This window comes from Clytia hemisphaerica, unplaced genomic scaffold, assembly GCF_902728285.1.
Source record: "Clytia hemisphaerica strain Z4C2 unplaced genomic scaffold, Clytia hemisphaerica genome assembly, whole genome shotgun sequence".
NCBI classification, from domain to species: domain Eukaryota; kingdom Metazoa; phylum Cnidaria; class Hydrozoa; order Leptothecata; family Clytiidae; genus Clytia; species Clytia hemisphaerica.
In genome coordinates, this window is record NW_027104280.1 from 288,191 (window position 1) to 312,087 (window position 23,897).

At 40.1% G+C, this 23,897-nt stretch overlaps 5 protein-coding genes across 5 annotated transcripts in view; 3 read left to right on the forward strand and 2 right to left on the reverse strand.

Moving 5' to 3' along the window:
- Positions 1-12,922, forward strand: part of LOC136816968 (serine-rich adhesin for platelets-like) — a 29,427-nt gene extending 16,505 nt beyond the window's left edge. The window contains exons 14-16 of the mRNA XM_067073312.1: positions 108-10,969; positions 11,301-12,048; positions 12,205-12,922. Of these exons, the coding sequence (XP_066929413.1) occupies positions 108-10,969; positions 11,301-12,048; positions 12,205-12,311 (11,717 nt within the window). The 3' untranslated portion in view covers positions 12,312-12,922. The remainder of the gene's footprint in view (positions 1-107; positions 10,970-11,300; positions 12,049-12,204) is intronic.
- Positions 12,923-14,261: 1,339 nt separating this feature from the next.
- On the forward strand, positions 14,262-15,924 carry LOC136816890 (proteinase-activated receptor 2-like). The gene is made up of 2 exons (XM_067073223.1): positions 14,262-14,641; positions 15,225-15,924. Exons 1-2 carry the CDS (start codon positions 14,262-14,264, stop codon positions 15,880-15,882), a joined length of 1,038 nt encoding a protein of 345 aa, XP_066929324.1. The 3' UTR covers positions 15,883-15,924.
- Positions 15,925-16,148: 224 nt separating this feature from the next.
- Positions 16,149-17,027, reverse strand: LOC136816969 (endothelin receptor type B-like). The gene has a single exon (XM_067073313.1). The coding sequence runs from the start codon at positions 17,025-17,027 to the stop codon at positions 16,149-16,151; it is 879 nt and encodes a 292-aa protein (XP_066929414.1).
- Positions 17,028-18,348: 1,321 nt separating this feature from the next.
- LOC136816891 (uromodulin-like) lies at positions 18,349-21,763 on the forward strand. Its single transcript, XM_067073224.1, has 4 exons — positions 18,349-18,500; positions 18,834-19,235; positions 20,387-20,597; positions 21,316-21,763. The coding sequence occupies exons 1-4, from the start codon at positions 18,437-18,439 to the stop codon at positions 21,584-21,586; spliced, it is 948 nt and encodes a 315-aa protein (XP_066929325.1). The 5' UTR covers positions 18,349-18,436; the 3' UTR covers positions 21,587-21,763.
- Positions 21,764-22,228: 465 nt separating this feature from the next.
- LOC136816970 (major facilitator superfamily domain-containing protein 6-like) lies at positions 22,229-23,692 on the reverse strand. The gene has a single exon (XM_067073314.1). It carries the CDS (start codon positions 23,690-23,692, stop codon positions 22,229-22,231), a length of 1,464 nt encoding a protein of 487 aa, XP_066929415.1.
- Positions 23,693-23,897: the final 205 nt, after the last annotated feature.

Sequence of the window (23,897 nt, forward strand, 5' to 3'; positions counted from 1 at the left end):
TTAAGCCTGCTAAGAACATTTCATGTATATATGACGTACGCGGTACGTCGTTCGGCTTCTAAAGGTTAAAAACAATTTATCCTTACAGTTTTCCATTTTACTTTAAGTTCCTACCACAACAACAACAACAACAACAACAACAACAACCACAGCAACCGCGACTACCACTGCAACGCCAAACACAACACGATCAAGATCGACCATTAAACCACCTCTCACTTCTCAAACGACTGCATCAACATTTGCAACAACTACCCAAGATAAAACTTTGGTCATTTCTACAACTTTTGGGACAACGCAATTTCGACAAGAAACAACACGAAGCTCAGACACTCCGTTAATTTCTACAGATAGTCAAAAAACTACTCCCAGCTCTGAAGAAACAACGCCAAGTTCAGGAGAAACTACTCCAAGCTCTGAAGAAACCACTCCAAGCTCTGAAGAAAAAACAACCGCTCTAAGTGGATCAACAACATTGAAACCAGTTGTCTCAACAGATGCTCCTTTAGTTATTACAGATGCTCAAGAAACTACTCCAAGCTCAGAAGAAACTACTCCAAGCTCTGACGAAACTACTCCAAGCTCTGAAGAAACTACACCAAGCTCTGGAGACAAAACAACTTCCGCTAGTGGCTCAACAACATTGAAACCACTTGTCTCAACAGATGCTCCTTTAGTTTCTACAGATGGTCAAAATACTACTCCAAGCTCTGAAGAAACTACTCCAAGCTCTGAAGAAACTACTCCAAGCTCTGGAGAAACTACACCAAGCTCTGGAGACAAAACAACTTCCGCTAGTGGCTCAACAACATTGAAACCAGTTGTCTCAACAGATGCTCCTTTAGTTTCTACAGATGGTCAAAATACTACTCCAAGCTCTGAAGAAACTACTCCAAGCTCTGAAGAAACTATTCCAAGCTCAAAAGAAACTACTCCAAGCTCTGTAGACAAAACAACCGCTGCAAGTGGATCAACAACATTGAAACCAGTTGTCTCAACAGATGCTCCTTTAGTTTCTACAGATGGTCAAAATACTACTCCAAGCTCTGAAGAAACTACTCCAAGCTCTGAAGAAACTATTCCAACCTCAAAAGAAACTACTCCAAGCTCTGTAGACAAAACAACTGCTGCAAGTGGATCAACAACATTGAAACCAGTTGTCTCAACAGATGCTCCTTTAGTTTCTACAGATGGTCAAGAAACTACACCAAGCTCAAAAGAAACTACTCCAAGCTCTGAAGACAAAACAACCGCTGCAAGTGGATCAATAACATTGAAACCAGTTGTCTCAACAGATACTCCTTTGGTTTCTACAGATGGTCTAGAAACAACACCAAGCTCAGGAGAAACAACGCCAAGTTCAGGAGAAACTACTCCGAGCTCTGAAGAGACCACACCTAGCCCTGAAGACAAAACAACTGCTGCAAGTGGATCAACAACATTGAAACCAGTTGTCTCAACAGATACTCCTTTGGTTTCTACAGATGGTCTAGAAACAACACCAAGCACAGGAGAAACAACGCCAAGTTCAGGAGAAACTACTCCAACCTCTGAAGAAACCACACCTAGCTCTGAAGACAAAACAACTGCTGCAAGTGGATCGACAACATTGAAACCAGTTGTCTCAACAGATACTCCTTTGGTTTCTACAGATGGTCTAGAAACAACACCAAGCTCAGGAGAAACAACGCCAAGTTCAGGAGAAACTACTCCGACCTCTGAAGAAACCACACCTAGCTCTGAAGACAAAACAACTGCTGCAAGTGGATCGACAACTTTGAAACCAGTTGTCTCAACAGATACTCCTTTGGTTTCTACAGATGGTCTAGAAACAACACCAAGCTCAGGAGAAACAACGCCAAGTTCAGGAGAAACTACTCCAACCTCTGAAGAAACTACTCCAACCTCTGAAGAAACCACACCTAGCTCTGAAGACAAAACAACTGCTGCAAGTGGATCAACAACATTGAAACCAATTGTCTCAACAAATGCTCCTTTAGTTATTACAGATGGTCTAGAAACAACACCAAGCTCAGGAGAAACAACGCCAAGTTCAGGAGAAACTACACCAAGTTCAGGAGAAACTACTCCAAGCTCTGAAGACAAAACAACCGCTGCAAGTGGATCAATAACATTGAAACCAGTTGTCTCAACAGATACTCCTTTGGTTTCTACAGATGGTCTAGAAACAACACCAAGCTCAGGAGAAACAACGCCAAGTTCAGGAGAAACTACTCCGAGCTCTGAAGAGACCACACCTAGCCCTGAAGACAAAACAACTGCTGCAAGTGGATCAACAATATTGAAACCAGTTGTCTCAACAGATACTCCTTTGGTTTCTACAAATGGTCTAGAAACAACACCAAGCTCAGGAGAAACAACGCCAAGTTCAGGAGAAACTACTCCGAGCTCTGAAGAGACCACACCTAGCCCTGAAGACAAAACAACTGCTGCAAGTGGATCAACAACATTGAAACCAGTTGTCTCAACAGATACTCCTTTGGTTTCTACAGATGGTCTAGAAACAACACCAAGCTCAGGAGAAACAACGCCAAGTTCAGGAGAAACTACTCCAACCTCTGAAGACAAAACAACTGCTGCAAGTGGATCAACAACATTAAAACCAATTGTCTCAACAGATGCTCCTTTAGTTTCTACAGATGATCTAGAAACAACGCCAAGCTCAGGAGAAACAACGACAAGTTTAGGAGAGACTACTCCAAGCTCTGAAGAGACCACACCTAGCCTTGAAGACAAAACAACTGCTGCAAGTGGATCAACAACATTGAAACCAGTTGTCTCAACAGGTGCTCCTTTAGTTTCTACAGATGGTCTAGAAACAACACCAAGCTCAGGAGAAACAACGCCAAGTTCAGGAGAAACTACTCCGAGCTCTGAAGAGACCACACCTAGCCCTGAAGACAAAACAACTGCTGCAAGTGGATCGACAACATTGAAACCAGTTGTCTCAACAGATAATCCTTTGGTTTCTACAGATGGTCTAGAAACAACACCAAGCTCAGGAGAAACAACGCCAAGTTCAGGAGAAACTACTCCAACCTCTGAAGAAACCACACCTAGCTCTGAAGACAAAACAACTGCTGCAAGTGAATCAACAACATTGAAACCAATTGTCTCAACAGATGCTCCATTAGTTTCTACAGATGGTCTAGAAACTACTCCAAGCTCAGAAGAAACGACACCAAGCTCAGGAGAAACAACGCCAAGTTCAGGAGAAACTACTCCAAGCTCTGAAGAAACCACACCTAGCTCTGAAGACAAAACAACTGCTGCAAGTGGATCAACAACATTGAAACCAGTTGTCTCAACAGATACTCCTTTAGTTTCTACAGATGGTCAAGAAACTACACCAAGCTATAAAGAAACTAAACCAAGCTCAGAAGAAACTACTCCAAGCTCTGAATACAAAACAACCGCTGCAAGTGGATCAACAACATTGAAACCAGTTGTCTCAACAGATGCTCCATTAGTTTCTACAGATGGTCTAGAAACTACTCCAAGCTCAGAAGAAACGACACCAAGCTCAGGAGAAACAACGCCAAGTTCAGGAGAAACAACACCAAGCTCAGGAGAAACAACGCCAAGTTCAGGAGAAACTACACCTAGCTCTGAAGACAAAACAACCGCTGCAAGTGGATCAATAACATTGACACCGGTTGTCTCAACAGATACTCCTTTGGTTTCTACAAATGGTCTAGAAACAACACCAAGCACAGGAGAAACAACGCCAAGTTCAGGAGAAACTACTCCAACCTCTGAAGAAACCACACCTAGCTCTGAAGACAAAACAACTGCTGCAAGTGGATCGACAACATTGAAACCAGTTGTCTCAACAGATACTCCTTTGGTTTCTACAGATGGTCTAGAAACAACACCAAGCTCAGGAGAAACAACGCCAAGTTCAGGAGAAACTACTCCAACCTCTGAAGAAACCACACCTAGCTCTGAAGACAAAACAACTGCTGCAAGTGAATCAACAACATTGAAACCAATTGTCTCAACAGATGCTCCATTAGTTTCTACAGATGGTCTAGAAACTACTCCAAGCTCAGAAGAAACGACACCAAGCTCAGGAGAAACAACGCCAAGTTCAGGAGAAACTACTCCAAGCTCTGAAGAAACCACACCTAGCTCTGAAGACAAAACAACTGCTGCAAGTGGATCAACAACATTGAAACCAGTTGTCTCAACAGATACTCCTTTAGTTTCTACAGATGGTCAAGAAACTACACCAAGCTATAAAGAAACTAAACCAAGCTCAGAAGAAACTACTCCAAGCTCTGAATACAAAACAACCGCTGCAAGTGGATCAACAACATTGAAACCAGTTGTCTCAACAGATGCTCCATTAGTTTCTACAGATGGTCTAGAAACTACTCCAAGCTCAGAAGAAACGACACCAAGCTCAGGAGAAACAACGCCAAGTTCAGGAGAAACTACTCCAAGCTCTGAAGAAACCACACCTAGCTCTGAAGAAACTACTCCAAGCTCTGAAGAAACCACACCTAGCTCTGAAGACAAAACAACTGGTGCAAGTGGATCAACAACATTGAAATCAATTGTCTCAACATATGCTCCTTTAGTTTCTACAGATGGTCAAAAAACTACTCTAAGCTCTGAAGAAACTACTCCAAGCTCTAAAGAAACCACACCAAGCTCTGAAGACACTACTCCAAGCTCTGAAGAAACTACTCCAAGCTCTGAAGAAACTACTCCAAGCTCAAAAGAAACTACCCAAAGCTTTGAAGACAAAACAACAGTTGCAAGTGGATCAACAACATTGAAAACAGTTGTCTCAACAGATGCTCCTTTAGTTTCTACAGATGGTCAAGAAACAACGCCAAGCTCAGGAGAAACAACGCCAAGTTCAGGAGAAACTACTCCAAGCTCTGAAGAAACAACACCAAGTTCTGAAGAAAAAACAACTGCTGCAAGTGGATCAACAACATCAAAACCAGTTGTCTCAACATATGCTCCTTTAGTTTCTACAGATGGTCAAGAAAGCACACCAAGGTCTGGAGAAACTACTCCAAGCTCTGAAGACAAAACAACTGCTTCATATAGATTAACAACATTTAAACCAGTTGTCTCAACTGATGCACCTTTAGTTGTTACAGATGGTAAAGACACCACTCCGAGCTCTGAAGAAACTACTCCAAGCTCTGAAGAAACCACACCTAGCTCTGAAAAAACGACTCCAAGCTCTGAAGAAACCACTCCAAGCTCTGAAGAAACCACTCCAAGCTCTGAAGAAACCACTCCAAGCTCTGAAGAAACCACTCCAAGCTCTGAAGAAACCACTCCAAGCTCAGAAGAAACCACTCCAAGCTCAGAAGAAACAACTCCAAGTTCTGAAGACAAAACAACAGCTGTTAGTGGATTAACAACATCAAAACCAGTTGTCTCAACAGATGTTCCTTTAGTTTCTACAGATGGTCAAGAAACAACACCAAGTTCAGGAGAAACTACTCTAACCTCTGAAGAAACAACTCCAAGCTCTGAAGACAAAACAACTGCTGCAAGTGGATCAACAACATTGAAACCAGTTGTCTCAACAGATGCTCCTTTACTTTCTACAGATGGTCAAGAAACTACTCCAAGCTCTGAAGAAACCACTCCAAGCTCAGAAGAAACTACTCCAAGTCCAGTAGAAATCAGTCCAAGCTCTGAAGTAACAACTTCTAGCTCTGAAGATAAAACAACAGCTGTTAGTGGATTAACTACATCAAAACCAGTTGTCTCAACGGATGCTCCTTTAGTTTCTACAGATGGTCAAGAAAGCACACCAAGGTCTGGAGAAACTACTCCAAGCTCTGAAGACAAAACAACTGCTTCATATAGATTAACAACATTTAAACCAGTTGTCTCAACTGATGCACCTTTAGTTGTTACAGATGGTAAAGACACCACTCCGAGCTCTGAAGAAACTACTCCAAGCTCTGAAGAAACCACACCTAGCTCTGAAAAAACCACTCCAAGCTCTGAAGAAACCACTCCAAGCTCTGAAGAAACCACTCCAAGCTCTGAAGAAACCACTTCAAGCTCTGAAGAAACCACTCCAAGCTCAGAAGAAACCACTCCAAGCTCAGAAGAAACCACTCCAAGCTCAGGAGAAACTACTCCAAGCTCTAAAGAAACCACAACAGTTCCTAAACCTGTTATTTCAACGGATGTCCAAGAAACAACTTCTATTTCGATTGATGACACAACAAAAATGACAAGTACGCCGTCCTTGTCAACAACTACCTTTACACCGATTGTCATCACTGAAGGTTCAAATGAAATTACAACTCGTCGATCCGATGAACAAACTACTCTTGATGTTGGAGAAAGTAATTTTTCAGAGAAGCCAAACACAACACCCTTTGGACCAACACGTTCTCAGACAACAACTACTTGTTGTGGTGAAAAAACAACAACGCAGGAAACAACTCTTCCTTCAACCAAAACAATCGAACTTGTCAGCACTGATAGTAAAGGACCATCCACTGATGAAGCAGGAACTACTAAAGCTCCATCTGAGACTACTCCAGGAGAAACAACTCAACGACCACTTGTCAGCACTGAAGGTAAAGGACCATCCACTGCTGTAGCAGGAACTACTGAAGCTCCATCTGAGACTACTCCCGGAGAAACAACTCAAGGACCACTTGTCAGTACTGATGGTAAAGGACCATCCACTGCTGTAGCAGGAACAACTGAAGCTCCATCTGAGACTACTCCAGGAGAAAAAACTCAAGGACCACTTGTCAGCACTGAAGGTAAACGACCATCCACTGCTGTAGCAGGAACTACTGAAGCTCCATCTGAGACTACTCCAGGAGAAACAACTCAAGGACCATTTGTCAGCACTGACGGTAAAGGACCATCAACTGCTGTAGCAGGAACTACTGAGGCTCCATCTGAGACTACTCCGGGAGAAACAACTCAAGGACCACTTGTCAGCACTGAAGGTAAAGGACCATCAACTGCTGTAGCAGGAACAACTGAAGCTCCATCTGAAACTACTCCAGGAGAAACAACTCAAGGACCACTTGTCAGTACTGATGGTAAAGGACCATCAACTGCTGTAGCAGGAACTACTGAAGCTCCATCTGAGACTACTCCAGGAGAAACAACTCAAGGACCACTTGTCAGCACTGACGGTAAACGACCATCCACTGCTGTAGCAGGAATTACTGAAGCTCCATCTGAGACTACTCCAGGAGAAACAACTCAAGGACCACTTGTCAGCACTGAAGGTAAAGGACCATCAACTGCTGTAGCAGGAACTACTGAAGCTCCATCTGGAACTACTCCAGGAAAAACAACTCAAGGACCATTTGTCAGCACTGACGGTAAAGGACCATCAACTGCTGTAGCAGGAACTACTGAAGCTCCATCTGAGACTACTCCAGGAGAAACCACTCAAGGACCACTTGTCAGCACTGAAGGTAAAGGACCATCAACTGCTGTAGCAGGAACAACTGAAGCTCCATCTGAAACTACTCCAGGAGAAACAACTCAAGGACCACTTGTCAGTACTGATGGTAAAGGACCATCAACTGCTGTAGCAGGAACTACTGAAGCTCCATCTGAGACTACTCCAGGAGAAACAACTCAAGGACCACTTGTCAGCACTGAAGGTAAAGGACCATCAACTGCTGTAGCAGGAACAACTGAAGCTCCATCTGAAACTACTCTAGGAGAAACAACTCAAGGACCACTTGCCAGTACTGAAGGTAAAGGACCATCAACTGCTGTAGCAGGAACTACTGAAGCTCCATCTGAGACTACTCCAGGAGAAACAACTCAAGGACCACTTGTCAGCACTGAAGGTAAAGGACCATCAACTGCTGTAGCAGGAACTACTGAAGCTCCAGTAGAAACAACTCAAGGACCACTTGTCAGCACTGATGGTAAAGGACCATCCACTGCTGTAGCAGGAACAACTGAAGCTCCATCTGAGACTACTCCAGGAGAAACAACTCAAGGACCACTTGTCAGCACTGAAGGTAAAGGACCATCAACTGCTGTAGCAGGAACTACTGAAGCTCCAGTAGAAACAACTCAAGGACCACTTGTCAGCACTGAAGGTAAAGGACCATCAACTGCTGTAGCAGGAACAACTGAAGCTCCATCTGAGACTACTCCAGGAGAAACAACTCAAGGACCACTTGTCAGCACTGACGGTAAACGACCATCCACTGCTGTAGCAGGAACAACTGAAGCTCCATCTGAGACTACTCCCGGAGAAACAACTCAAGGACCACTTGTCAGTACTGAAGGTAAACGACCATCCACTGCTGTAGCAGGAACTACTGAAGCTCCAGGAGAAACAACTCAAGGACCATTTGTCAGCACTGAAGGTAAAGGACCAACAACTGCTGTAGCAGGAACAACTGAAGCTCCATCTGAGACTACTCCAGGAGAAACAACTCAAGGACCACTTGTCAGCACTGAAGGTAAAGGACCATCAACTGCTGTAGCAGGAACTACTGAAGCTCCATCTGAGACTACTCCAGGAGAAATTACTCAAGGACCACTTGTCAGTACTGAAGGTAAAGGACCATCAACTGCTGTGGCAGGAACTACTGAAGCTCCATCTGAGACTACTCCAGGAGAAACTACTCAAGGACCACTTGTCAGCACTGAAGGTAAAGGACCATCCACTGCTGTAGCAGGAACTACTGAAGCTCCATCTGAGACTACTCCAGGAGAAACAACTCAAGGACCATTTGTCAGCACTGACGGTAAAGGACCATCAACTGCTGTAGCAGGAACTACTGAAGCTCCATCAGAGACAACTCCAGGAGCAACAACTCAAGGACCACTTGTCAGTACTGATGGTAAAGGACCATCAACTGCTGTAGCAGGAACTACTGAAGCTTCATCTGAGACTACTCCAGGAGAAACAACTCAAGGACCACTTGTCAGCACTGACGGTAAAGGACCAACAACTGCTGTAGCAGGAACTACTGAAGCTCCAGGAGAAATAACTCCCGGAGAAACAACTCAAGGACCACTTGTCAGCACTGAAGGTAAAGGACCATCAACTGCTGTAGCAGGAACTACTGAAGCTCCATCTGAGACTACTCCAGGAAAAACAACTCAAGGACCATTTGTTAGCACTGACGGTAAAGGATCATCAACTGCTGTAGCAGGAACTACTGAAGATCCATCTGAGACTACTCCAGGAAAAACAACTCAAGGACCATTTGTCAGCACTGACGGTAAAGGACCATCAACTGCTGTAGCAGGATCTACTGAAGCTCCATCAGAGACTACTCCAGGAGCAACAACTCAAGGACCACTTGTCAGTACTGATGGTAAAGGACCATCAACTGCTGTAGCAGGAACTACTGAAGCTCCATCTGAGACTACTCCAGGAGAAACAACTCAAGGACCACTTGTCAGCACTGACGGTAAACGACCATCCACTGCTATAGCAGGAACTACTGAAGATCCATCTGAGACTACTCCAGGAGAAACAACTCAAGGACCACTTGTCAGCACTGACGGTAAACGACCATCCACTGCTATAGCAGGAACTACTGAAGATCCATCTGAGACTACTCCAGGAGAAACTACTCAAGGACCATTTGTCAGCACTGACGGTAAAGGACCATCAACTGCTGTAGCAGGAACTACTGAAGATCCATCTGAGACTACTCCAGGAGAAACAACTCAAGGACCACTTGTCAGCACTGACGGTAAACGACCATCCACTGCTATAGCAGGAACTACTGAAGATCCATCTGAGACTACTCCAGGAGAAACAACTCAAGGACCACTTGCCAGTACTGAAGGTAAACGACCATCCACTGCTGTAGCAGGAACAACTGAAGCTCCATCTGAGACTACTCCAGGAGAAACAACTCAAGGACCACTTGTCAGTACTGATGGTAAACGACCATCCACTGCTGTAGCAGGAACTACTGAAGCACCAGGAGAACTAACTCAAGGACCATTTGTTAGCACTGAAGGTAAAGGACCATCAACTGCTGTAGCAGGAACTACTGAAGCTCCATATGAGACTACTCCAGGAGAAACAACTCAAGGACCACTTGCCAGTACTGAAGGTAAACGACCATCCACTGCTGTAGCAGGAACAACTGAAGCTCCATCTGAGACTACTCCAGGAGAAACAACTCAAGGACCATTTGTCAGCACTGAAGGTAAAGGACCATCAACTGCTGTAGCAGGAACTACTGAAGATCCATCTGAGACTACTCCAGGAGAAACAACTCAAGGAGCACTTGCCAGTACTGAAGGTAAACGACCATCCACTGCTGTAGCAGGAACAACTGAAGCTCCATCTGAGACTACTCCAGGAGAAACAACTCAAGGACCACTTGTCAGTACTGATGGTAAACGACCATCCACTGCTGTAGCAGGAACTACTGAAGCTCCCGGAGAAACAACTCAAGGACCATTTGTCAGTACTGAAGGTAAAAGAACAACAACTGCTGTAGCGGGAACTACTGAAGCTCCATCTGAGACTACTCCAGGAGAAACAACTCAAGGACCACTTGTCAGTACTGAAGGTAAAGGACCATCAACTGCTGTAGCAGGAACTACTGAAGCACCAGGAGAACTAACTCAAGGACCATTTGTCAGTACTGAAGGTAAAGGACCAACAACTGAAGGTGCACTCATCCAAAGATCCTCTTCACTTTCTCCAAAACAAACGACTGACCGAATTAGCGTGACCATTGCACCAACAGCAGATGTGCTGAATTTCGTCGAAGACTGTCCAATGTCGATCACTTGCTCCACCGATAACATGAGAGTTGTTCTTAACAAAGCTGATTTGAAAGGTTTCTCTATGAGTTCTCTGCATGTTATTGATCAAAGTGCTCAATGCCAACCTTTCATCAATGCTACACATATCATTTTCAATGTTCCTTTGTATGGTTGTGGAACTACAAGGAAGTATTTGGAAAATGCAATCTTATATGAAAATAAGGTGAGTTGGTTGCCTAAGTTTTTAGACTCGACCTTATCAATTCTTTTTCGTTTGTATGTACGATCACATAAAGGCAAGAACATAACGTAAGTGCTTTATAATCTGATCTGAAATATTATAACAAGTTCCTTTATATCAATAACCTAAATTCAAGCAATGAAAATTTCTCAAAAACTTTTGTGTTTGCTTTATATTTCTATCACTTGTCAAAGTTTTTTTCATCGGGTTCATCTATTTGATAACATTGTTGTTTCTTCCATCTCAAAGTTTCAAAGGCTAAATTTATTTATTCATTGGCAATCCGTAAATCGCTTGATCTCTTATTTTACAGCTCTTGAGTAGCACTGCAGATTTGATCACAAGATCGAGACAGCTTCGAGTCAATTTCTCCTGTGCTTTCCCAACCACTTCCAAAGTATCTGCGAACGGTTACGACATTAAGGACATCATCCCAGACGTTTTAAAGGAGGAGCAAGGCTTTGGTGAATTCGCTGTCCTCATCAATCTTTACCAAGACGAGAAATTCACGCAACGTTTGGATAACGGTGAAGCTCCTGTTGAAGTTTCAGTTCAAGATCGAATCTTCTTTGAAGTCAAGTTGGATTCTATCGATCAACGCTTGACGGTTTTTGCGGAGAATTGCTCCGTCACTCCGACCGCAAACAAAGACGACCCACGCCGTTATTACCTTCTCAAGAAAGGTTGTAAAACTGATCCCACGTTACGTAGCTACGCATCCCCGCCTAACGCGCATCGCATGAGTTACGAATCTTTCACGTTTGTTGGAGTGGAAGACCCAGTGACGTATCTGCAGTGTGATGTCTCCATTTGCGATAACCAAGCTAAAGATCGAAGATGCCGTGACCGAAAATGTGCGGCTGATGATAGTGACCGCAAGCGACGAAGTTTATCTCACGGATACATCATGGAAAAGGAGCATCCACATTCAGGTTTCGTAATCCACAGTAAAGCGATTGTCACGCACGAGTTACACCGACATTCACGCAAAGCTCGAAGCATACGTCCTCAAACCGACTTAACCGCCAACGAAAATAAAGGATTTTATGAATCTAACTTAGGTAAGAATCTTTTATCATTTTTCAGAATCTTTTCAATCTGTTAATCGATAGCTACGTTAGAAATATTTCATTTATATTTCCAGAAATTTTGAAGTTTGTTATGAATCTTTTTTTTGGAAATGGATGCTCATTTTTCTTTTAATTTTCCTCTTATAGGAATTGTGATGGTTGCGCTGATGGTCAGCCTGTCTGCCTGTTTGACGCTCGGAATAATTATCTACACCAGATATCAACAAAAACAGTCACCAACCACGTTTCCATAGAAACTTAATGCAAAGCAATACAAACATATAGATAACCGTTAAAAAATATACGATTTATTTATTTCTAAGAGACGTCACGCAAAATTTACAAAAATGCGACAGGGCTCGTCCTCCATTTGACGGTGACGTATTTGTAAAGAAGACGAAATACGGTCAAGGCTCGTTCATGCCGATGGTCCAAAGATCAAGAGGGTCCAGTACCTGGCCCATGACATCGCTATGACGACGATACCCTTGCCCAAAAAATGATGCACAATTTCCGAGACAAAAATTTTGGTTTTAAGAGTACAATTTTATTTTTATTTTTCGACATTTTGAAAGAGTTTATTGTTATTTTTTGATTGAATTGACGAAAGCTTTAGAGAGACAAGTTTAATGGTACCAAATTAAACATTTTTAGGTTTCATTTGCAAAATAAGATCGCCTGATTTCCCGGTCCTTTGCATCTTGTACTGAATATTGAGCCTAAATCTCGCATTGAATCATTTTAGTAGTCAACAGTTATAGAATCATTGTTTTTTTTTAAATATTTTTCTCCTAACATAATTATTGTTGTTAAAAGAAAACGTTAAAGATATTATTTATGTAAATACAGAAAGTAAAATAAGGAATATTTAACTTATTTCTTCCGTCATTCACGAAGCGTCTAGTCAGCCTGTGACCGAGTCCTTTTTAGGCGTTTTTTTTAAGGATTGAGTTTCGTCTCGTTTGGATGTTGAATCGCAGTATCGACTATTTTGTTATACGATAGCCGGGGGTCCACTCCTTGTCCACTTAAAGCTTTTTTGATAGGGGCCCCTAGCGGTTTGCGTGAATGCTTTAATGGTTTTTTTCACTTGCGTGAATGCGTGAATTGGAAAACTTTGCGTGAATTGCGAAAAAACATATTGCGTGAATGTGTGAATTCGGGAAATAAATTTGTGTGATTGCGTGGATTGAAGGTCCGCTGGGGGCCTCTTGATAGACTGGATGGTGTGACTAAGTGGGCCGGTTGTATATGGCAGTTCTCAATTTTAGGCAAAAATTAATCTTAAAGCGAATGGACTAAAGGCTGATTCTTTTCAGTTTAGAAGATTTTTGATAAAGGGAAACCCATCGATTTAGCTCTCTTCTTCCTGATTAACTTTAATTTCTGTTCTAAGAAATTCATTTTTGAAATAGACTTTTCTTAATCATTCTTTCTATGAGATTAATCTAAGATTGATAGCATTGTCGTCGTCGAAAAAGAGCTAAATAAATTATTGAAATCAAAGAAGATGAAAATTAAAAATTTGTGCCTGAAAAGATCATAGTAATTTTTCCATAGTATCAATTTCCTGTAAAAGGTAAAGCGTGGACAACCAGAAGAAGCTAAGTTTGAATACAGTATCTACTCAAAACAAGAAAACATAATTAGCCCCTTTAAATTTTCTTTTTCATCTTCTTTCGTTAATTCATTAAATTTTCTTTATCTTCTCTCGAAATGAAATTAATTAGTACCTAGTCGTTGAATCAAAAACTCTATATTGAGAAAGAGAACTTCCCCTAGGCTGGAATGCAAAATTTTGATAGTTTTTCTTAGTTCTTCTTTGAGGTCGTGATTTATTTTGACGGGTTTTTGATTTTTTATGTTTTTATCGTTTGAAGGAATGCATGGATGATTCTTGGAGTGCTTTTTACAAGATCACAAGAGTCGAGAAATATTGAAAAGACTGGTTGACTTTTGACTTTGGTACGTTTGATTTTTTATTAGGGGGTAACTCAATATGATTTTTCTTGACTTTTAATAATTTTCTTAGGTTTAATTTGAAGAAATATTTACTCAAAATAGACAGCTTGTTTACTCTCATGTAAACGCTATCAAAATTTAATTTCTTTCGAAAGAATTCTTTCGGAGGATTGAAAATAGTGTAAAATCCCTTGTCTCTCACTCAACTCTCACCAAACACAATCATGTTTTTTACAGACAAGATGTCACAAACCTACACACCTATCCAACTATTTGAACTGGTTGGTCTGGTTTTTATCTTTATTGTTGGACTAATTGGCAATTCACTCGTACTCTACGTCTTCTTGTCGAAGATACGACGCCGTGGAGTCAAGGCCAAACCTTTCGAGCTACTTCTCTCTATCCTAGCTATCGTGGACTTACTCTCGACTTTTTTCATGCCTGGACTTTTTATATACTTCACGTCAGTTTATTGGAAGAAATGGCACTTCGGATACATCGGGTGTAAGATCTTGAGAAGTTTACCAGTCTTCTTGATCACTATTTCTCAAGGAATTCTCATTATCATTGCGTACCAAAGATATCGAATCGTTAAAGACCCTCTTCATAACAAACTGACAAGGTGAAAGCAAAAAAACTTTTGATTCCCTAAATCTTTATCCAATATTAAGGAGGCCTCCCAGTGGACCTTCAATTCACACAATCACGCAAAATTTGTTCCCTAATTCTCACGCATTCACGCAATGTTTTTTCACAATTCACGCAATGTTTTTCACGCAAAGCTTTCCAATTCACGTTCATTCACGCAGTTTTTTTTCTACTTTTCACGTATTCACGCAAGTGAAAAAGCCCATTCACGCATTCACGCAAACCGCTGGGTGGGGCATTAAGTACAATGTTTATCGTTCGATAATTTTGACTCTTGTTTAAGAAATCATGTATCGTAGGAGTTAAGTAAGCGCTGGAAGAAAAATTGTCGGCGGGAGGGGCTTAAAGCACCTTCTCATCAAATTTTGCTCGTTCTCCTACGCACCTCCTATTTTAGAAAACATTCAACCGCTCTTATCTCCCCCTCTTAAATTATCAATTTATAGACTAGCTTGTTTGTGACTAGTCAAGTGAGGCTTTAGGTTAAGGCTGTTGATAACAATTTAAAACTTATTCAAGCATTACTCTAATCTAAGTTTCGGATTCTTTTTCTTTAGATGTTCACTTCTACCCTCACTGAGTATTCTTATCATTGTATCAGCTCTCTTGGTGAGTCCATGGACGGTCACTTTAAAAATCGTTGAAAACAAAGCTAATGGAATAGAGACTTGTAATTCTTCATCAATGGAAGGTCTGTGGATGGGAAGGGTTTTGAATTTCATATTTGAATGTTTGAACCTGACACGTGGTGTAGTAGCAGCAGTAACCATAATCGTGCTCAGCCAAATGACGTCACAAGCATTGGAAAAGAATAACGATTTTTATAAGAACAACCCAGTCTTACGTTTACGCGTACAACACGTACGTCGCTTGTTACGTACTATCACAATAGCGTTCAGTATCTTAGTCATCCCCGCGGATGCGTTTCACGTGATCTACCACACAATGACGTGGACGATGAAGCTCACACCAGAAACGTTCGCCGTACTCCTCAATATTCACGTTCTGCTTAAACTTCTCCAATCTTCAAACAGCGCTTTTAATTTTATCATTTACGCCGGAATGAAAGGCGACGTCAACAACTTCTTACGTAAACTCAGCCGGCGTGTCGTGAGTAGATCCAGATTCGTGGTAAACGTAACGGAGAAAAAGGGAGAGGAAAGAATACCGAGAAAACTAACCACTCTTTCGACTATATCTTCAACTGGGTGTTGAACGCTCTAAATCCAAACTCAAACCCAGACCCTTAACTCGCTTTTTTATAATGAAGATTTATTGGATCAAGAAAATATAACAGTGAAATACTGCATTGTACCAAAAGTTACAGTGACTATTCCACTCAAAAATAGCTTGCATTGGTGAAGTGAAAAATTAACTAACGAAATTAAGAGAGAATTATTTGTGCAATGTATTTATATTAAAATTGATTTTAAATACTTTCACAAATAATCCTAGTTTGATATAAATAATTCTAGATTTTTCTACTCTACGATAGATCTTATAGTCATTGTTGTCTCTGACCGATCTCTCAAAGAGAAGCCATCTTTCCAACAACAAAACAATCTCTGGAAAATTTTGAATTTGAATCTTTTAGAATATAACAACGGATTGATACTACATTGAGCGGCTTGCAGAGTCTTCAGAATAGTTAACGCGAATCTTAAGTAGGAGTAAACCTCGTGGTTCATTTTAACTTCAGCAGTTCTTAACACGAAATAAACACAATGGTATAAATCAATGGGAACGATGCAGATACAATACACCAACACAATGGAATACAACAATTTTCGCGTGTTCTTCGTTCGCTCGATCAACTTTGGGTGAGCGGCGTAAAACTCTTTATTTTTGTTGAGCGCTTTGACGGTAAGGCGACCGTATACGAAGATGTAAACACACGAAAATAAATCTCTAAGCAACATTATGATGTCAAAAACGAAGTTCAAAACGAATCCTTTTCTTGAAGAAGTTTGCGAGGTTGATGTACACGTGTTAAGACCTGACTTTTTGTTCTGTAAAATATCCAACGTCATCGTCCATGGGATGGTTAAGATGATTGACATGATTGCGGACGCAAGCAACCATGTGATGATGAAACGATTTGTTATTGGTTCTTCTAAGGGTTTGCTTACAACACGGTATCTTTGATAGGAAATAAGCATGAGTACACACTGTGACAATGTGATGAATATTGATGGTAAACTTCTCAAAGCTCTGCAGGCTGCGACACCAAAATGCCATCTTTTCCAGTCGACAGCAGTCAAATAAATCAGTAGACCTGGTAAAAAGATTGTAGACAGCAAATCAACCACAGCAAGCACTAATAACAACAACTCGAATCTGCGCGTCGGCTTTCGTTTCATCTTACCAAAGAATACCCAAAATGCAATTCCATTTCCCACAATTCCGAGCAAAAATATGAAAATGAGAAAAGCCAAGTTTACGTAGTTGGCAAGGGTGCTTAATAACATAATGATGTGTTTGATTCTTTTAGTGAAGTAAAATGTGTTTAAATTTGCTCGTCAAATATGGTGTAAATTAACATAAAAGTAATACATTGATGCCAAATATAAAGGCTTATTGTTTCGCAGCAATGTTTTCATATAACCAGAGACCCAGAAGACTTAGATGGTCAATACAATTCAGTTCAAAAAAATCTTCCTGAATCACTTTTTCGCCTGTTCTTCAGGTTCGTAGGTTTGTATTGAATGTTTCACAAAGTGTTGATTTTTGTTTGCGTGTAATATTTATCTTTGTTTTGAACATTCTCTGGTATCCGAAGAACTTTTTCAAAATGGTCACACTTACTTGAAAATGTTCAACAAGTCATGGAGGTATTTTATTCAAGGACGTGTGACCTCATTGTTTGTAATGTTTTGATTGAACCTGTATATTAATACTGTAAAATGTAACTTCTGTGAAACGCGTATTGGTTTCAAACGAAAAGTTTTCTTTTGAGAAAACTTCCGAACTTTTCCGTTTTCAATTCAAAAACAACAGATTTAGGTTTTATAAATATTGACCTTAAAGAGGCACCTACTTGAACACAAAAATTTAAAAAGAGAGATAATTTTGTACAACACTATTAGAAATGTCCTGCCCATCAAATTATTGTCCAAAAATATTACACTTTCGAAACTACACGTTATTAAAAGAAAATGAGTCATTAAATGAAATTATACCCCTGTCTCAGCTGAAATCTTTCAGACTTTGACAGTATGATAAATCGAAGGCGTTAAATGTAAAAAGGGTCTGAAAAGTTTTTAATGAGCAGGAATTTCAAATCTTATTGTTGTTTAAAATTCAAAAATATGTTGAGATTTTCAAAATTACATTCACTTTCACAGGAGTGGGGGTGAGATGAAATTTCACACGATATTTTTTTTCTCATCGAGACGATTTTTCAACCAAATTTCTCAGAAGGGAAGAGGGGCCTAGAGGGCCTGTGATACGAGCATGACAATTTCAAAAACATTGGCGATGTTGAATAACCAGACTCTCACGAAAAACAAAAACAAGAAAAAATGTCACGTTCTAAATACGAACACCTTTGTGGTCAAAACTGAAATAAAGTGGGTGCAACTTTTAAGGAAGTCCATTTAACCATATTTGATTGGGTGATGAAAACAAGTCCATTGTTTGATCAAAACCGCATAACTATCTGGTTTTTCGATCGCTACTCAAATACATCTGGAGAGGGTCTGCTCACTTTCTTAGCGACTGACATTTTGAACAGTTGGAGGAAAGTCTCGCTCTGGGTGCTAAGTGGAAAATGAGGTTCTTTTTGTTTTTCCTATCGATTGCACTTTGCAATGCTGTTAAATTCACAAAGGAAGGTAAGTGGTTTACTGCCTTGTTGTCAAATTTGACAAATAATTTACGCCCCTGTCTCAGTGACCCGGGGAGAAATTTCACACATTAAGGATCGAGAATTTAAATCCTTTTGCTTTTAATGAGTGGGATTTTAAAACCCTAAATGAAATCTACTGGGGATGACTTGTAGAGTTTTCTTTCAGGTAGAGAAGGGAGTGACTATTGAGTCTGTGACACAAAGTCCCTACACTTTCATCCATTTTGAGCCAATGAAGAACGAGATGGAAAGGAAGGAAGGAAGGAAGCATAATGACTATAATTGAAATGACACTGATTCTGTTTATTTTATCTAATAGATATCCAGTTTTTTGGTTGTTACTCCAATAGCATGTATATAGAGTTAGCAACTTACAAGATGGGGCTTCACGATCGAGAATTTCAAATACATTTCAAAGGATACAAAGATGATGAGGAATGTTCTCTTGAGTCTGGCGAAGACTTCATTAAGTACGAATACTTTTATTTGGGCCACTATTACAGTCATTGTGGTATTCAACAGACTAGACGAGGGAACAAAATCATTTACAGTCAAACCGTCATGCTGACATTCGGAAAAGATCCTGTCTCAAAGCTGGTTCATCGAACCGAACAAATTGCGTTCGAATTCGAATGCGTTTTAGATGCTGATGCAAAAGTGAAGCTTCTTGGACCTGGACACGTAAATGTCTCCAGTTTGGAGGAACAATCATTCGAGAAAAGTAGGGTTTATATGATGACAATTCTTTTTTTACCAATTTTAAACTATTCAACAACATATAGACATTTAAGCAATGTTATGAAAACATAGGGCTAAAATTTTGCAACAAAAAAAAAGAAGAAGTATAAGGACAAATTGTGGACAACTCCGATTTTACAGAAAGTACAAACAGTCGGGACCACTACATGAAAAAGGCAACTATTGCCTTAACGGGAAGAATTTGCCGAACGGGAAGGTGAAAATAACCCGAAAAGGAAACTGTTTCCAGATTGAAAATTTCATCACTTTTCTGTTTTCCGTTTTGGTCAAGAACTTTTCATCATCCCCGAACGGGATATAGAATTTTTGTAAAAAAGCAGATCTTTATTTCCTGATCGAGAAAAAGTTTCCAAATAGGGAAATCTTTAATTGGGAATAGGGAAAGTGGAATTAAGAAGTGATTACCCGGTGGATTTCTTAACTACCTGGTGAATATTATTTATTTTCCTTCCTTTACAAGAGGGACAAGTTTTAAACTTTCAACAGGAATTTCCGGAGTGCTCAGAGGCCACTTTCCCGATTGGGAAACTGGTGAACTTCCCGATTTGGAAAGTCTAGTCATTTCGGGAATTTTTCCACCTTCCCGTTCGGGAAATATTTCCCGTTAAGGCAATAGTTGCCTTTTCCATGTAGTGGTTTCCGACTGACAAAGAAAACATGATAAGCAAAAGATTTGAAATTCAAAATAAGATCGGCAACAGCCTGATAAACACAGAATAAAAACTAATTCTCAATTCTAAAAGAAATTGTTTATTCTGCTAAGCTTCGAATGAACTTTTGAGTGACTGAACAAACAGTTCACAGGATGGTGGATGAAGACAATGATGCTAAAAGGATTTTTTGCCATAAAAGCCAGTGTGCGATATTTTATTGCGCTGGTTAATCGAGACGGAATATCTTATGACAAACATGACTTCTAGAAATTCTTTCTCATTTCAAGACTATTGTTCTTCTTACTGCGACGGAAATGCTGTTAGAAAACACAACTGGACGCGAATTTTGGTATACAGACGAAAAAGTTGTAACACTGACTGTTCTAAGGTCTTCCAATTAGGTTTCCACTCAACTCCAAGCACAGAAAGTCACTAAACAGAAACTTTCTTTCTCCTTTAGCGGACGTTGGCGAATTTGACATCAAATTGGTGCGAACAACTGACAACACTTTTACTTCAGAAGATTCGACGTCGCAAATGAGACTTGGTGATCAAATGTACTTCAAACTCCACTTTGATACCGTCAGAGATGACCTGAAGATCGCACCCAAGACATGCTACGCTGCAAGTGCAAAGAATTCTTCGGAGAAATACATCTTGGTTGAGGACGGGTGAGCCACTAATCATTTGACTGGTTTAAGTACCAGAACTACGTGTGCATTTCCCGCCATTCGCCAAATTAAACTCACGCAAAATTTAAGTCATGAAATTTCCGAATTATAGGGCTATTTCAGTATTTTTGCCCAAAATATCCTGCAGCATCAAAATTGATTTCCTAATGAAGTACTAAGAGAAGAGTACATTATACACCCCCCTCAAATAGACCCACCGAGACTACTTCCCACTGGGAAAATTAGCCAAAATATCGTCCCCAGTGGAAAATATCCTCCGATTTTTGTCCCCACTGAAAGTAATCAAACAAACTAATCCTCCTTGCAAAATATTACCCTATTTCTCCCATTCCAACTGAATTTTCTGATTTGAAAACAATGAGTTCAAATCCCCAGCCATAAATCAATCCTCATCGAGTTTTAGTCCGTTAATTCCACTGGCTGAAAAGTACCTACCAGGTCTGTGAGAAAGGGATATGTTATACAAAAGGCGACAAAAGGGATAAATCAATGCATACTTCAAAAAATATTATAGTAAAATGCACCAGGCGTAACAAACCAATCAGTTTTCTATCGATCAAGTTTGAACAAAATAATCATTCGATTAATCGAACATGATTGTATGTGGTTTAACTGAATTTAGATAGAAAGGGAAAATTCAATTGGTTACGTCATGAACACAATGCGTCATTCATTGATTTACTTACATTTTTCATAGTTGTCCAAACAAAGCAGATGGCACGGTTGAAGTGACCGACACCAACAACCAAAAGATCTTCGAATGGCAAAACGAGGCGTTCCGATTTTTCGGCGATTCCGATGCCGTCTACATCACTTGTGACGTCACTGTTTGCAAAAGTTCCGACATGGCGGCTGAATGCAACCGATGTGACGTCAATAATACAAGACGACGTCGCGGTTTAACTTCGTCACATAAAGCGACATACTTGACGGTCTCTAACGGCATCAAATACACGTTGTTGTTGTAACAGACGGATACAACATTCTTGGACGCTGAAACAGAGATTTGGTAAAATTCAACAGTGAATGGTATTAGGATTTTAGAAATTTCATGTATCACGAATAATAAGTTTAAGCTTGTAGCTAACGATAAAAATGATCAAATCGAAGTACAGTGGTAATTTTTTTTGTAGGATTGAACTCAAGTTCTTATTTTCATGTTTGTTGTTTTCAATTTACTTTTGATCGTGGTTATTCTGTTCGAAACCTTTGCATGATGATAAAGTATGAAAAGAAAATATTTTATAGCTTCATTTTCTATGATCTGGAATTCTTGATAAACAATATAAATTATGTAAAAAAACATATCCTTGCACTATTTACACAAAAGAAGTGCTGCCTAAAAACCATGAACATGCTAAAAACACAGCGAAACTTATGCTAAAAAACGATCGCAGAGTTGTGATTAGTCTAGATTTTTTTACTGACTGTTGGAAATGAAAAGGAAACATACAAAAATCCATGGTTTTCTAAATTTTTAACCGCAACCTTCGAGTCTCAATTGGTCTTCATTCCCGCTATACCTGGTATAAAGAATGAATAAAGATAGGAACCAAATTTTAGTTAAAATGGTTAAAATAAATTTAAGCGAAATAAGAAAATCAAAGAGTCTACGATTTTTCAACAAGCGTTAATTCTTGTCCATTTTTTTCTCGAACTTGTTTGGTCTCTTGAATCTGTTTTTTGACAATCCATAAGACAAGGGCGAGGGAGAGTGTAGCAGCGACCACTGAGCAACCATAAAACAACACTTTAGCACCAAATTTTTCATAAATATATCCACCTAGGGTGTTGCCCACACATTCGGGAAGTGAATATTGAACAGCATTGATGATTCCATACATACTTGTAAGAACACGTTTCGGAGATTTCCTTAAAACAAACTCCAAACCGACCGTCTCTGTGATTGGATAATCGAACATCGAGAGAATTTGAACAACACTGATTAACTTCGGGTCATTGAAAGCAGCCACCAGGCTGAACCTCAACACTAACACAATCAGTAATATAAATATGGTGGGAAATGAACCTTTCACGAGACGCACCAGCTTTGGGATGATCAGAAAACCGATAAAGTTTCCAACAGTATAAATAATAAGGTACAAGTTCAAGTCCATGGTAGTCGCGTTCAGATCTTTAAGGTATGGAAAACTGTAATAAACAATTTCCGACATCAAACAACCGATACCAAATAACGTCAATACCATGACTAACATCTCCTCCTCAAGAAGTGTCCGAAATAAAACTGTCCGGAATGGTTGTTGTTCAAGCTTTTCTTTTTCTCCTTTCTCCTCAAGTGGTGCTTCTTCTTCGCTTTCCTTCAAATCGTGAACATCCATCTTCAGTCCATGAAACACCCAAAGCAAGGTTAGCATATAACAAACGGAAAGAAATCCGTACAAAATGAACACACCGGTATAACAAGTCACGTGATCACTCGGGAACAATGCGATCGAATAATTCCCCAATATTGGACCAACCATGTGACCAAGAACACCAAAGATGCGTTGAGGTCCATACTTATTTTTCTCGCCATTTTCGTTGGATTGTTTGATTCGTAACATAACTCCAGTATCTATAAAAGCATCTAAGGAGCCATCGAATAGCGATTGGATTAAATTGACAGCAATCATCACCCAAAACAAAACTTGCTGGTCAGGGGGACTGGTACTAGTGGGAGATTCTGTACTGAATGGCGAGGTAGTATTCAGGTTTGATGTTGTGGTCGAGTTTCGGTTCTCCTCACTTCCAGCTGAGCAATACAGAAATGTTTTGGAACCAAACTTCAACGCAAGGACAGGCTGCATGGCGTTGAATATGAATACGATAACGGAACAAAGCACAATCGTCAGTCGATGAATCCGATATTTATCCGATATCATTCCAATGAATGGAGAAAACCCGATAACGCTGACCAACCGTAAGCCAACAATTAATCCAGCTTGACTTTTCGATAAACCGATGCTCAATAGAAACAATACTAAGTTCATGCGAATTGCAAACTCTTTTGCGATCAACAAAAAATACGCAAGTTTACAAGGAATCATGCTTCTACTGATATTATACCACGCCATTTCCTTTCGATTTTCCTCTGAAAATAAAAAAATACAGAAATAAGTATGAAGTGAAAATTTTGTCTCTTCTTTTCTTCTCTGAATATGAAAGAAATAGAAATGTATGAATTTCTTTTTTGTGTGATGTTGGTCTAAATTATTTAACAGAAACTAAATATAACAAAAAAGAGGATGAAACACACGTCTAAGCGTCGAATATTTTTGT

Coding starts and splice junctions, on each gene's coding strand:
- LOC136816969 (XM_067073313.1), bottom strand. CDS start 17,027: ATGAAACGAAAGCCGACGCGCAGATTCGAGTTGTTGTTATTAGTGCTT.
- LOC136816891 (XM_067073224.1), top strand. CDS start 18,437: ATGAGGTTCTTTTTGTTTTTCCTATCGATTGCACTTTGCAATGCTGTT. Junction 19,236..20,386: donor GGAACAATCATTCGAGAAAA/GTAGGGTTTATA, acceptor TTTCTCCTTTAG/CGGACGTTGGCGAATTTGAC. Junction 20,598..21,315: donor TACATCTTGGTTGAGGACGG/GTGAGCCACTAA, acceptor CATTTTTCATAG/TTGTCCAAACAAAGCAGATG.
- LOC136816970 (XM_067073314.1), bottom strand. CDS start 23,692: ATGGCGTGGTATAATATCAGTAGAAGCATGATTCCTTGTAAACTTGCG.
- LOC136816890 (XM_067073223.1), top strand. CDS start 14,262: ATGTCACAAACCTACACACCTATCCAACTATTTGAACTGGTTGGTCTG. Junction 14,642..15,224: donor CTTCATAACAAACTGACAAG/GTGAAAGCAAAA, acceptor CTTTTTCTTTAG/ATGTTCACTTCTACCCTCAC.